The 15,021-nt window shown below is 39.8% G+C and overlaps 2 protein-coding genes and 1 long non-coding RNA gene across 5 annotated transcripts; 2 read left to right on the plus strand and 1 right to left on the minus strand.

Annotated features, from left to right (window-relative positions):
- Positions 1–20: 20 nt before the first annotated feature.
- LOC135629024 (mitogen-activated protein kinase 9-like) lies at positions 21–6,791 on the plus strand. The gene is made up of 11 exons (XM_065136131.1): positions 21–748; positions 1,340–1,748; positions 1,839–1,966; positions 2,152–2,211; positions 2,775–2,924; positions 3,716–3,871; positions 4,062–4,199; positions 4,289–4,362; positions 5,151–5,252; positions 5,395–5,635; positions 6,285–6,791. The coding sequence occupies exons 1-11, from the start codon at positions 491–493 to the stop codon at positions 6,357–6,359; spliced, it is 1,791 nt and encodes a 596-aa protein (XP_064992203.1). The 5' UTR covers positions 21–490; the 3' UTR covers positions 6,360–6,791.
- Positions 6,792–7,498: 707 nt separating this feature from the next.
- On the minus strand, positions 7,499–14,840 carry LOC108952676 (uncharacterized). 2 transcript variants are annotated; one of them, XR_010493191.1, is made up of 3 exons: positions 14,351–14,840; positions 11,557–11,701; positions 7,499–10,351 (listed from the first exon to the last, which is right to left on the minus strand). It is a non-coding gene; the product is annotated as an uncharacterized LOC108952676 (long non-coding RNA). The 2 variants fall into 2 exon arrangements; XR_001977763.2 differs by having other exon boundaries at positions 14,336–14,840.
- LOC135629311 (cysteine-rich receptor-like protein kinase 44) lies at positions 8,213–10,285 on the plus strand. 2 transcript variants are annotated; one of them, XM_065136499.1, is made up of 7 exons: positions 8,213–8,348; positions 8,517–8,636; positions 8,712–8,857; positions 8,951–9,161; positions 9,241–9,478; positions 9,564–9,714; positions 9,807–10,285. In XM_065136499.1, the coding sequence occupies exons 1-7, from the start codon at positions 8,258–8,260 to the stop codon at positions 10,128–10,130; spliced, it is 1,281 nt and encodes a 426-aa protein (XP_064992571.1). In that variant the 5' UTR covers positions 8,213–8,257; the 3' UTR covers positions 10,131–10,285. The 2 variants fall into 2 exon arrangements, with proteins under 2 accessions (XP_064992571.1, XP_064992572.1); XM_065136500.1 differs by having other exon boundaries at positions 8,214–8,348; positions 8,520–8,636.
- Positions 14,841–15,021: the final 181 nt, after the last annotated feature.

Below are 15,021 nucleotides of genomic sequence, written 5' to 3' on the forward strand. Positions count from 1 at the left end.
TCTCGCCGACACACAAATCAAATGAGATGAATATAGAGGCTTCTTCAGCAACAGAACACTCTTTGTCTCTCGTCCAACCAAATGGTGTTTGTTCTACAGAACGAACATACGAGGGAGGGAATTTACAATGAATTATGTGTAATTATCCACGAAAACAAGATCGCAACTCCCCTCCGCATGCAAAAGTTGCACTGAGCTCCTCAAAATATGACGTCGAGAACAAATGATACAACTTCGAGGGGTGTTGGTGCATAAATAACTCTTCGGGCAGGAAGTCGTCCTTGTTCTTCTGCTTCGAATCAGGTATTTATCTGAGGACAAAGAGAGGGAGGCTGCGAGGGGGGAGGGCTTGGCGACTGGGGAGGCGAGATGAGCGAGGGTTGAACAGAGAGCACGGGCATTCAATGCCGCGATCGCCTCGGCCCCACCTCGATTCCACCATCGCTGAAGCCTTCGCATCTCCGTTGTCGACGCTGACGCCGCCTTTTTTATGGGGGGAGGAGCTCTCGTGGACGGCGTCCGTCGCTGGTTCCAACGCCGCTCGCATCGATCCTCCGCCGCTACCGCCTCCTCTTTCCTGACCGACGATCCTGCCTACGACGAGTCCTGCCAGGAGGAGGAGGAGGAGGAGGAGGAGGAGGAGCAGCAGCAGCTCCGGGTCGTCCAGGACTTAGACCTCATCGGCCTCCCGCGCATCAGGGTCCCCAAGCGCTTCAAGATGCCGCCGATCGAACAACCCTACAAGAAGGTCCCTTCCCGTTCAAAAATCTACGACTTTTATCGCGTTTCCAGTTGGCTCTGCTCTCTTGGACGATTCTTGCGTTGACATCGTCTTCATCGCTTGTTTTTTACTGCAAAATTGGCTCTTGGTCTTCCATATTTCTTGCGGTAGGTGAAGATGCAAGTTTATAATTACAGTTCCTCAAGAGATTTGGATCATGTAGGTAGTCCTGTTATTGCAAACGAAATCCATTCTCGAGATCCTCTGGAATTTAGGCGTGAGTTTTTTTTTTTTTTTTTTTTTTCTCTTGAAGCTCTTTTATTTTTCGTTTTATGAATTGGCTTCTCAGGTTTTATCAGGAGATTGGTCTTTCCCCCATAGATTTTACCAAAAAAGAAAAGAAAAGAAAATCTTATCGAGGATCCTATCTTTCCTTTGTTGTTTCTGTCATTCCAAACATTTGAAGGGTCTGATACGGTATCCTCGTTTTTAAATCATTGCCTGGTGGGGAAGATCCAATTTGACTTTGTATTTGTTTGAACACAATTGGATTTACCCTATAATTGGTAATTCATGTTTCTGTCTAAAATTTCACCATTTGGAATATGAACCACCCAGAGCATGCTTGACACTGAATTCTTCACGGAGTATGGTGAAGCCAGCCAGTATCAGATTCAAGAGGTCATCGGCAAAGGAAGTTATGGGGTGGTCGCTGCTGCTGTTGACACGCACACTGGAGAGAGGGTTGCCATCAAGAAGATCAATGATGTCTTTGAGCATGTTTCTGATGCTACTCGCATCCTTAGAGAGATCAAGTTGCTCCGGTTTCTACGACATCCTGATGTTGTCGAAATAAAGCATATAATGCTTCCGCCTTCTCGGAGAGAGTTTAAAGATATTTATGTTGTTTTTGAGCTAATGGAATCTGACCTTCACCAAGTTATTAAGGCCAATGATGATCTCACTCCAGAACATTATCAGTTCTTCTTGTACCAGCTTCTTCGAGCTCTGAAATATATCCACACAGGTTTTGCTTATCTTTCTGTCGACTACGCACAGGTCTCTCTTCATTTTAATAATACATCCTAGATGGACTGATCTATTTTGTTTATTGCAGCAAATGTATTCCACCGTGATTTAAAGCCCAAGAACATACTTGCTAACGCGGACTGCAAATTGAAAATTTGCGACTTTGGGCTTGCTCGTGTGTCATTTAATGATGCTCCATCAGCTATTTTTTGGACTGTATGTATTCTTTCCAATGGTACAATACTAGTGATTTAGTCCTCAGTCGTTTGCTACTCTGGTTATTGATTTTGGTATTTTGGTATTTTGTTCACTTCAAACTATCTGTGTGGTCTTCATGCAGCCTTAAACTTTGTTGACTGTGGTTTTAGAATTTTGTTGACAACGATTTTTGCTCTTTTCAGGATTATGTGGCAACTAGATGGTATCGTGCCCCAGAACTGTGTGGGTCTTTTTTCTCGAAAGTAAGATTTTTCTAAACATACAACTGAACTGGCATAGTTTTACCTAGTCGTTACCTTCTGTAATCTAACTATAAAATTTCTTTGTATGCATCTTATTATCAAAAGTTTCTTGTTACTATCACTATATGCTTGTAAGGCTGTATGAGAATATGATGATAAGTTTTTTTTGTTCTTACTGTCAGAGTTGTTCTTGTTACTTTCTCGACATGTTGAGCACTCTTCTACCAAGAATTCTGTAATATACTTTCTCTAGACCATCTTCTGGTGTTTCTTCTTTATCTTTTATATATGATGATGATGTTATTATATCTATGATATAACATAACATAGTTCTTGCTGTCAGAGTAGCTACTCATGCTTAAGTACCTTATGCTACCTATGCTAATGTGCCTTAGTGTTACAGATTATTATTCTCACATTTAAAGAAAAGTGTATCAAAAGTGTTACAACTTTCTATTCGTATCTTTGTTGATGACTTGCAGCAAACTCAAATTTTGGTTCTATGCATTACAAAATTGCATTCTCTGAAGATGATTCACCAGTAAATATTTGCCTTTTTGCAGTATACACCAGCAATTGATATTTGGAGCATAGGCTGTATATTTGCAGAAATGCTGACTCGGAAACCATTGTTTCCAGGGAAGAATGTGGTACATCAGTTGGATCTCATGACTGATCTACTTGGCACACCTTCTGCTGAGACCATTGCTAGAGTTTGCTCAATATCTCTGTCTCTTTATTTTGTTCTTTTCTGCCTTCTTAGTAATGCACTGCGATTTTTGTTAAGTGCTTGATCAAATATTTCAAACTACTAAATTTTGATAAGAAATTGCTTGCGCTGCTTTTTTCATATGATGTTATTTGCCATTTGTCCTGAGTCACATGTTTGGTTATGCTGCTCTGTAAAAGTATGACCATGATTATCTTTTGACACTGATTGCTGAGGTATATATGGAATGAGGAAAGATGGAGAGTTCATCAAAAAGGGAAAGCACTGGTATTTGATAGTTCTGATACATCTAATGACCGTCTTGGAAGCCAGTGAATCAGTTATCTATTAGTTGATCTCTTAATATTGCCTGTGTAATTAGAGCATAAGGTCAATAAACTGTATCATATTCACTAAATGTTTTGCTGATGATGAATGAAAATAAATAGATGATGTTCTGGATACAGAGAAGTGTATAATTATTGACCTATTTTGATGTTAGGTAAATTATTTATTAATCTATATTCACATGAGATTAGAACATTATATAAAGGCAGTGTTAAATCCTTTGATTAAAATTTTACAGGAAAAATATATCTTTTCATCTTTTCATTTTTTTAGCTATTTTCTTGGATGCAGGATATGGCTTAGAAAGAAATGATTATAGAACTGTTCCTCTAACTAATTTTGGTTTGGCCATTTTCCTAAGTCATTTTATATGTTTATGTGCAACAAGTTGTATAAGTTGTCTCGGGGCTGATGGGTTCCTTTTTTTCTCTCTTGCTAACGATATAGATTCGAAATGAAAAGGCAAGAAGATATCTTAGCAGCATGCGGAAGAAGACACCAGTGCCTTTGTCGCACAAGTTTCCAAGTGTAGATCCATTGGCACTACGTCTATTGGAGCGTCTACTAGCATTTGATCCAAAAGATAGGCCTACTGCAGAAGAAGTACGAAGTTCAACTTATTCCTCATCTTTCAACTATTAAAAATCCTCAAAATTCAGATATAACATGCAAGAAGCTGATTGTTTCATTTTTTATTTAGTCTGATATTGATGATGGCATGTTTTCAGTCCTTAACAGATCCACACTTTTGTGAATATTTTTGTTGAATCTGATGTTAACAATGGTATTTCAGGCTTTAGCAGATCCATATTTTCATGGTCTAGCGAATGTTGATCGTGAACCATCAACACAACCTATATCAAAACTTGAATTTGAGTTTGAAAGGAGGAAATTGACAAAAGATGATGTAAGAGAATTAATTTATAAAGAGGTACGTTACCATAGCTTAATAAATATTATTTCTTAATATAGTTGCTCCACGTTTAACTTGTAACCAGTTCCTTTTTGAGAAGCAAACAGATTCTGGAATATCATCCACAGATGCTGCAGGAATATCTTCGAGGTGGAGAACAGACTAGCTTCATGTACCCCAGGTGTGACTTCTATTAGCTTTCCACTGTCTGTAAGTATAATATAAAGAATGATTTAAGTAGAGTAGTTAACTAAGCATACTACCACCTGCAAATCTGTTAATTTTGCCCTGAAATGTAACTGAGATTCAGCCTAGGTGTTTCTGTTGTTGTTAATAACAATTCTGAATTATTTTGTATCCTGGCATGGGAAGCAAAGTAGGGCTACAAATTAAAAGGTAGCACCTTTCCTTTTGTTGAGAGGAAGAGTTACAACTTGTAGACATGTAACTGTTAATTAAATGAGGAAAACAATTTGAAAATTTGGATACAGTTAAAAGCATTTAAGGTTTGCAGTCAAGTTTTAAACATCCATCAGTGGTTGTACAAGTCAACAGTGATTAGTGTTTTGGCAATAGAAAACAGCAGAAGATGTTCAAAATATACAGAAATTCTGGCTACAAAATTTGGCATTTATTTGGTGGGTTAAATCTGTAGTTAGAGAACACAACAAAAATTAAGTAGTCATTAAGTGTCAGTAATCTGTTTGTTAATAGTGAAGGTTATGACACAGTGGTCCAAAAAATGTAGCGGAGGTATCAAGAATTGGACATACTTTTCTGGTGACTAAATTCTCAATATTTTTTGTTTAGCGGTAAGACCAAGTCATTTCCATTAACAATTGCTTCTTCATCTTTAAAATGGTATACCAGGTTAATTTAATTTATTGCTTGATTCCTGATTTTTAGTTGATGTGTCATCTTAAAGCATTATTTTTGAGTTACCTAGAGTTTTCATTGTCTAATGAACAGTGGAGTTGATCGTTTTAAACGACAATTTGCACATCTTGAAGAGCACTATGGCAAGGGTGAAAGAAGTACCCCTCTCCAGCGACAACATGCATCATTGCCCAGGTAATGTTGAACCACAAACTACAAATCCTGACTTTCTGGTAAATGAGCTAATCCTGCTTTGTTTATATGTATATTGAGTAAATGTCACCCAGATTTGATTTACATGTCATTTTGTAAACATGTATTTTTTCACTTTTAACAGGGAGAGGGTTTGTGCAACAAAAGTTGAAATTGCTGGCCAAAATAAAGATTTTGAGAAGAGGACTGCAGAATCTGTTGCTAGAACCACCCTTCAAAGCCCTCCAAAGTTACTGCAAGAACCAGACCAGGCATCAGCAACAGAAAATGGTTTAAACAAGCCAGATAGCAGCACCCGTAGCTTACTGAAGAGTGCCAGTATTAGTGCATCAAAGTGTGTTGTTAAAGGAAAAGGGGATACTGAAGTAAGTGGAAAATTCAAAAGACTTGACGTTTTCTAATTCGTAATATTATGATGGATATATATATATATATATATATATATTCATTTTTCAGTTAATTAAAATATTCAGAAACTGACTGCTGATATGGTTATGGTTGTCGAGCCTTCTTATACTTTAATTACTGGGTTAGGCATGGATAACAGTTTTAATATCATGTCAACTGGCAAGTCATGAGTTTCTAAGCTAAGATTGCTGCACTTACATCTAACTGAATGGATCCGAAATAATTTTTTCTGCATATTAAATGCATTTAAAACAGATCACAGGTTGTTTTAGTTGACCAGGAAAAATTGTTGGGTAAGCATAACAAAACTAAGTTGATATGCTCAATGTAATTTACGGCAACTAATAACTCTTCCATTTTAATTAACATTGTACCTGAAAGTTCCCTGATACCATGAGTTTTGGGGTGCCTGGATTATTGAAGTTTCACATGATTGATTGACCTATTTCCTCCTATACTGACCTAGAATTGTTTGCTGATGTATTTGGCATCTTCACTTTCACTGGGGAACGTCAACTTGTTCAACATTTTCTTTTGCTCTAAGCAATTTCACTGAAATGCTATTGAGAACTGAGATGCTGATTTTTCTTTTGTTTGATGTTTCAGGAAGAACCGATGTCTGAGAACACAAATGAGGTGGTTGATGAGTTATCTCATAAGGTGGAGGAACTGTATGTTTAGTGCCACAAATGCTACGAATACTCGGTTGACTACAGCCATCTTAACTACATTGGTTTGCATACTATGTTCCAGCCTTGAGGAGTTTGACACACGAAAACCTCAGGTTTTATTTAACGCCAGACGATAGTTGCTATGTTGCCAACTTCACCTATTCTTTTCTAGGTTGTGACCCACAAATTAACATGGTTCTGTATTAGATATTTAATGTTCATTGGGGGATCGATCACCTGTCAGGTCCTGTTGATTTTTCCTGCTGCGAATGCTCTCCAGGGAGCTTCATGTTGAAGAGCCAATATCCTGTAATTGATTGTATCATTGGTGCTAAAAGAAAACTCGTCAGGCCACATTGTGGACAGGAAATTGGGATTGTTTTGTCATTTACAAAATGTACTGTATGTTGCATGTCTTCTAGTCATTTATTACTTTTGATGATGACCCGATGCTGCTCGTGTCCTGTCACTTCTACATAAGTACTTAAAAGGGTACAATTCGTATGGGATGATTAACCTATTTCCTCTTTTGATTTTATAAACTAACTCATTTTCATCCTCGTTCGAGTAAATTGGATATGTGACTTATCCACCCGTTCTAACGTTATAAACCTAAAGCTTGCTATTAATAATTCTTATTTTGCTATCGACAAACCTCTTATTATGGATTTTTTTTTATAAAAATAATAAATATATAATTTTATTATTTATAATAGCTCATTTATTTTCATGAAATATATAACCATGCTAATTATATATTAATAATTATAATTAATTATTTTTAGTATCTCAGTCTTTATATTTTTAAAAGTTACATTAATATCTTTATATTTATATTCTTATATTTATGAAAGTAAAATGTTTAATCTATTCCCACATCATCAATGTTATTGAGAAAATACCATAAAATTTATCACTGAGCATATGTTGATTCTGTTTCACTTCGATTAATGAACGAACGAGATTAAATATTTTATTTTTATAAATATAAATATTTTAATATAATTTTTAAAAATATATGATCGAAATATTAAAAATAATTAATTATAAAAAATATATAATTAGTCCAAGACAATATGATCAGAACAGTAAGAACCCAACGCCAAATAGATAAACTAAGATCCATCAAAATGGTGATTTAGAATAGCATGACGAAAACTATGTGTTTTATTGTCGTCTTCGCATGATTCACGCATGATGCAACGAAATATATGGGTTTCCAAGCATGTGTTGTCTGTCTGTGGACTTTCAATGCTAAGTAGGACAATGATTGGACTTGAATAGCGAGACACACACAGATGCTGCTGCATCGGCAGCGAGGATCGATCTTTAGCTAATCAATGGCGGCCATTTGGAGACCAACAATTGCTTGATAGCCACGTCAGGTTCTACACATAAAATTCAGGAATTGCTGGGCGGCCTGTTCATCTCATCTTCTTTTGAAGCCAAGTATCGACTTCGCTGTCAGTTTCGTCACCCACCACCACCACCGCCACCGCCACCGCCACTCGTTTGCTACCGACTCTTCCACTCCCTAAAGGCAAAAAGAACTTTGTCATCGCCTTCCTCGTCAACAATAGCCGCTGCCTCCGCCCTACTGGGAAAGAAGATCCAAGCATTAGCGTGCCCTTAAAGAGGTGGTGCTCATAATTTGCAATTCAAGAGGCACCTTCGTCCTCCCCTGCCTCTCCGTTCTCTTCTCAGGTGACCCTTGTGTCTCTGTTTTCTTCTTTGACTGAAGCCCGTCAAACTTGTATGCATGTGGTGAGTTCCAGGATCTAAGCCAACGATGCTATCTGGTCTAGCTCTTTCTGCTTGTGCTCCTCCTACCAGAACCGGTTCGGAAGTACTGATACTGATCGACTCAGCGCCACCAACCTCGACGCGGAAGCCAATTCGACGAGATCTATGAAGATGGCGATAAGCGTTCTCCAAGTTGCTAATCGGTCGCATCGCCGCTTGATGAATTCGCCTCCACAAACAAACACCACCGATGGAGGTTGGCCTATTACTGCTTCCACCTTCCGCATGATCTCTGTACCGGACAGATTGATGACGAGCCCTCTTAATCGAGAGACCATAATTCTTTCGTATATGCTTCTGTTGCATGACTGTGTGGTATTACTACTGGATTTGGGATTGACAATATTGATATGACTTGGAACAGCAGGGAGCCAAAAGAAATCGAGTTCATCCGCAATGCCAATCATGGTGTCGATTCTTGTAGTGGTCATCGTCGGCGCTTTGATCTACTGCATATATTGCTGGAGGTGGAGAAGACGCAACGGTAGACACCACCCAATGATTCCAATGTAATTTGCCATTCTGGTCAGTTTCTTAACGTTCTTCGTGGATGCATCAGCTGTGAGAAGAGCTCAGATCGAGAACCTAGGTCCCATATCAAGCTCAGACCTGTCCGTGATCGATCTTTCCACAATAGAGGCAGCCACGGATAACTTCTCCGAGGACAAGAAACTCGGTGAAGGTGGATTCGGCCCTGTATACAGAGTAATCGAGTCTTTCTCCTGGGATGAGTGCATGGTTTGATATATCGATACTGTTCTTCCCATGGTGACTGACCGCTTGCTTGAAAATCCACAGGCGGTGCTCCGTGGAGGACAGGAAGTTGCTGTTAAGAGGCTGTCGACGAAATCCAGGCAAGGTAATGTGGAGTTCAAGAATGAGGTGCAGCTGATTGCGAAACTCCAGCACCGGAATCTTGTGAGATTGTTGGGTTGCTGCGTGGAGAGGGATGAGAAGCTTCTCATCTATGAATACCTGCCCAATAGGAGTCTGGACGCCTTCCTATTTGGTTCGTGAATCCACTGCTCTCGTATCGCATGGTATTAGAAATTTGGATCTCATATTTGGCGTCGGTCCGGCTTGTCCAGATCCGAGCAGGAGGTCTCAGTTGGACTGGCGGAGGCGATACGTCATCGTTGTGGGAGTGGCGAGGGGGCTTCTCTACCTCCACGAGGACTCCATGCTCAGGGTCATTCACAGGGACCTGAAAGCCAGCAATGTTTTGCTGGACAACAGGATGAACCCCAAGATATCGGACTTCGGCATGGCAAAGATCTTCGAGGGAGAAGACCACGAAGTCAACACGGGCAAAGTCGTGGGAACCTAGTAAGTGTGATTTGCAGCAGCAAGCCATCGTCGAACACAGGTAGCTGTAGTCGCTGTCCGTCGATCTAATCTTTCTCCATAACAGTGGCTATGTGGCTCCGGAGTACGCGATGCAAGGTACGTTCTCTGTGAAGTCCGACGTCTTCAGCTTTGGGGTTCTCCTGCTAGAGATTCTGAGCGGGGAGAGGAACGGGGGATCACACGTTCAGCGACATGGCCAGACACTCCTCAGACATGTATGCTCCACCAGTCTCTTTCCTCCTCCTCCTCTTCTACTATCCGTAGCAATACGAACGGTGTGTTGAAGGCTGGTTCTGTTGATGGGAAGGCATGGGAGCTGTGGGACGATGACAGAGCCTCGGAGTTCATGGATCCATCGCTGGGAGACTGCTACCCTACGAACGAAGCAAGCCGCTGCTTCCACGTCGGGTTGCTGTGCGTGCAGGAGAACCCGGAAGACCGACCCACCATCTCGTCGGTGCTGGTGATGTTGAAGAGCGAACAGATGCCGCTGCCGCCGCCGAATGAGCCGCCATCCTTCACGAGGCTGAGGACGACGCCCGACTCCCGCAAGTCCTCCGCTGCAAGATCTGATTCACCCACAACGCATTCTCTGAATCAGGTGACCGTCACGTCCATCGATCCACGGTAGCACCCGATCCATCGATTCACGTGGGCGAACATTTTGGCCGCAACTTTTGCGCGTCATCGAATCAGATTGCACGAGTAAACAACATGTTCGATTGCATGTAATAGATAGATACGCTGCACTTCGCATTGGATCTTAAAAGTGATCTTGACACTGCACTCCCTTCTCGGTCGGTGGTCGAGCTTAAGCAGATTAATTCCAGGAAGTAGCTTGATAACAACACACTGCAAAAAGCAAAAAAAGAGCTTGATTATTTAGGATTTTGAATTAAAGCATAGCATCACATCTATCCTCTTCTTTGAACTTCTTAATTGTTGTGTGTGTGTGTCATCCCGGGAATCTTTTCTTGGATGATGATGACATGAACAAAGTTGGTGGGGATTGCTGTCATGCTATGTCGTTATTATAACGACGTGTAAACGCGAGCATCTTTCAAGGAAAAAGGACGCATTTTTATATATAAATAATGGAGGGTAAATCCCTTCTCTTATGACTGCCGTCTCCACTAGAATTGAAGTCTATATATTTTTTCCAAAAAAAATATATAAATTTTTATTGATGGAAAAAAAAATAATCTGTCGCGTTAAAGCGAATCAAAAAATCTAAGTCCAAAGAAAATGAATTCCTCCATATATCTAAAAATTTATTAATCCGAGCATGAGTGACGAACCGCATAGTTTTATAATCATCCTAGAAGATATTAAGTAGAAAATATCTCTAACAATATCAAGAATTCTTCAAAGGAAAAGAAATTGTCTACTAAGAATCTCGACCATTTTCATAGAGTCTGATTCGATGCCAATCTAAGTCATTTCAAAAATAGCTTTTTGTCTCGCATGGTAAAATACCTACAACCACAAAATAACAACACAAGCATCATCGTATATATCCCCAGTTGATATATATGATAGAGTGTTCCAAAAGGAAGACGCAACGTCCGCTTATTTGTGGATCAACAATGTAAATGAATATTATTTTTGTGTGGTCATTGTCACACAAGGGACATATGCCCCTCCCAGCCAGTTGCTATGTCACTACCAAGTCTTGCTCTGAAATATTCCTTTTTGGCCTAAGGAAAAAAGGTCAAATCCCAAATATCTTTAAATGATAAAAGTATGTCCCATAATGTGGAGGTCCATGTCCAGTTGAATCATCAAGAACCTGGGTTGGTTCTAATCACTTTCAGCCTTGCTAAAGGTTAAGATGAGTAAACAGGATGTCAATGTCATAGGTTGCCTTATTCATCTCATTGCTAGCTAAATTCCCCTTATTACGATTGGTTCCTAATTCCTATTGACTTGAAAGATAAATGCGGGACAAAAGTCTAGCATGTCGAACATGATTGCGTGCTTTAATAGTCCACCAAGAAGGACAAATAAGATGGATATGAAAGCATGTGGTTTGAAATGCTTAATAGGATGTCACATACCATGATGACATAGTAAGTTGAGAAGAGCAAGCGAGCCTTGGATCGCGCGTCGAATAATTACCTCGTTGCCTATAGATTGAATCTGAAGAAAGCAACAGAGGTAAACTTGTTCTTACTCTGTATATGCCCAAGTAGCTGCATATCCCTACAAATTTTGCAGAAAAAACTATTTTAGTTTCACAGAATGACATGTATAGGATATAGAAATTTAATGGCCAGTCGCGCAGATGCATTCTCATCCAAAGCTCATTTTAATTTGAAGTTCTTTCAAGAAAATATAAATCCATTGATGTTATTTACATTGCTGCTCCGTCCAGTTCAAAACTTCACTTGCTAATTGACAAGATCTTATACATTATGTAAAACCAGATGCCTATAAAAATTTACCAGCTGTTGCTCTCAGAATTGTACCAATAATTCCTTTGCTCTCATGCTCATCTTGTCTTCAGAACCAACAATCTATGCCTAATGTTCTCCAACAGCCAGCAGTTACATAATATAGGAACCAGGTATTCCCAAGCGCTCACAAATTTCCTTTCCTCTCCACCAGAAACAGAGGAAAACTTTATTCTTTCCTACTTGTCTAAGGTAATTAGCTAGTTTACGTAATCGTATTTCTCGCATGATGGGTTATTGTTTCTTCCACTAAGAGTTTGACATCTTAAATCCACAAGAAAAAAGAAGAAGCTCCATGTCAAAAGTAAGCCAACAAAACACTAGGATCAAAATAAGGAAAGATGATTGCCAAAGATTTCACTAGAGACATGAACATAAAACATGATCAACAGAATGACCAATAAGAAATATACAAAAGATAAGCAATTGAGATTTTTAAAAGTGAAAATTAGTGTAAGAAAGCAACTTAAAGTGTCAAAGAAATTATTAAAATCTCCAAGTTGATGTTCCAAGATTCCCAATCATGAAGAGAAGGTATGACATCCCAGAACAAACTGTCAAACAAGGCAGAGTAAACTAGTGAAAGCACAAACAAGGTTACATCCCTTCCCACGATAGTCGAGTAGAAACTCTAAATGCAAATCCTCGAGAGTTATATTTATCGGCCCATGTTTTCATGCGTCCAGTCTGTATCATAATGACACAAGCAAGCACCATAAGTAGCTTCATGCAATTTACCAGCAGAATCTTATGTAATTTAATTTAGTTCCATCATGAGGCCAACATACAACAAAACAACATAACTACCTGAAAATAGATCTAACCAAATCAAAGTGCCAAAGATTATCAATCAATGATGTGCTTTACCCAGCATTGTTCCAGGAAAGCACAGGGTGATTTTCACCAAAGGAAGGCCGTCGGATACAAAACTCTGAACATTCAAATCAGTAATAACTATCCAAACCATGAAGAATATAAGGAAACATACCAAAACGAAATATAATAAAAAGATCCTTGAGATAGTTACTTTATTAAAGTTTTGGCATATTAGAAAGCCACAAGATTCTGATGCTCTTGCCAGCTTTGAAGCACTGTCATTCCTTGTGCTTGTTATTGAAAGAGGACATAGATGCCTTGTTGAGCACAGTTCTTGACATGACCAATATATCGGTACTAAATTTTAGCCGTTTGCTTCACTGTCATCTAGTGCTTCTACTTTCAAACTCACCCCTAAAAGAAGGGAGTTTCTGTTATGGATGGATTTCAATTAGTTATCCACCTTTTTCATAAGCACTTTAATTTATTCCTACATCATTCATGATCTTTAGGGCAGGTGGAAGGTGACTTGGAGAGTCGAACTTCGTTACTAGCTTCTCACAATATCCTTTCCAAAAAATATTGTTTCCCCATATGCATATCGCTCGTCCAGATAGCACAATATTAGCATGGTTACGTCCCTACAATCAATCAGCAAAAAAAGGGCTAGCACTTCTAGTGCAAGCTCCTGCAAGCCTCAGCCCAACTCCTGAGATCCTATCGAGCACAAACTACCATTAACAATCGTCCACCCACCATCTGCACATTCCAAATCATTTTCTAAATGAAATACAAGTCCTGGTTAGATCTTGATTTTCATTCAATATTACAAGTGGAAGGTCTTTGCCAATTAACACTCTGCAACTTCAGCAAAACAATTATCTTTAGATTATGTAGTGGAAAAAAAAAAGGCAATCAAAATTATCTTCAGATTATCAAAAATTATACTAGAACATGTGATCAGCAAGCCACAGTATAGCCATTGCACCACAGAAATCAAAATCTCCTATTACAATCATATGTTTTTCATCTAAATATCACAGTTCATCATGATGAATGCTGGTGAAAACTTTGGCATGCTCTGAAATATGTTTGGAGTGCTTGGTTCACTTGTATCCGATGATGTTGAACATTCCAACACATGCTTGCTGTATGTAATCCAACATGTCTACAGCAGTAGCAAAGTCTCCGTATGCATTACCTAATGGGACATGGATCTATCCTAAATCAAGGTGCTTATTTCCTACAGAAGGAACCCCTTAAACATGAATCTATCCCAAACCAAGGTGCTAAAATTAGCTTAGATCCAACAACAATCCCAATGAGCAGGGTGACTTATAATTTCTTTCAAATGAATAGCAGCTCATGTAGAACTTCAGAATATAACATGTCCCTCAAATTGTCTGTTAGCAGGGAAAAATATCATTTTTTTGTAACCGAGCTTCCTAGAAATTAATCGATCAATAAAATCTAAATAAATAAGTAACGAGATCTAAGCTCCAACAAGCAGTCATAACTAAAGAGCTAGGATCGCCCTAAAGCAGAAGCAAAGGAATCGCAGATTTACCGCAGAAAAGCCCACCTTTCATCGACAAGCCGAGAAAAAACCACAAGAGAGTAACACTACCAGAGAACACGGTTCGATGGAAGACCCTAATCCAATCGCGAGCCTTCCTTTTTCGCCAAGTATTCTCGAATTCACTTGATGCAAGTGGGGAAGCAAGCCAGCCAAAGCGGGGGGAGGGCGGACCGGATAAGGCGTCGGCAGCGGCGGAATCCGGCGGCCTAACCCCGACTGATCGGTTCCCGACCTGCACCAAGCGAGCCCGAGAGTGTGGCGACGAGCACGGAGGGAATGGTTAATTTAATGCACATTCATCATACGCTTGCGGTGGCCGACTCGAACTGGGGGAAGAAGCGGGCGATGGAGGCGGACTTAAAGAAGCGAGGGCGGCACCGGTGAGGAGCGCAGGGCGGAAGGGTATATTCGTCCATCCACCCCTCTCGCGAGCCAACTCGACGTCGATCCACTTGTCGTCGTCACGTGGCCATGTCCACATCACGTGGGCTCTCCTGCTCGTTGGCAGTGGGATTCTGATCTCTTCCTTCTTTTTCTTTTAACTCTGTCAGGAACACATTTCCTCATGATTAATCCACAATTAATCCCAACCCTCCTCCTCCTCTAATCAAAGCTTACGTGTCGAAGGTTGATGATGTGATTCGTCTGGAATTTTTATTTTTTTTAGATTTTCT

The sequence above is a fragment of the Musa acuminata genome, chromosome BXJ3-1 (genome assembly GCF_036884655.1).
Source record: "Musa acuminata AAA Group cultivar baxijiao chromosome BXJ3-1, Cavendish_Baxijiao_AAA, whole genome shotgun sequence".
Lineage (NCBI taxonomy): Eukaryota > Viridiplantae > Streptophyta > Magnoliopsida > Zingiberales > Musaceae > Musa > Musa acuminata.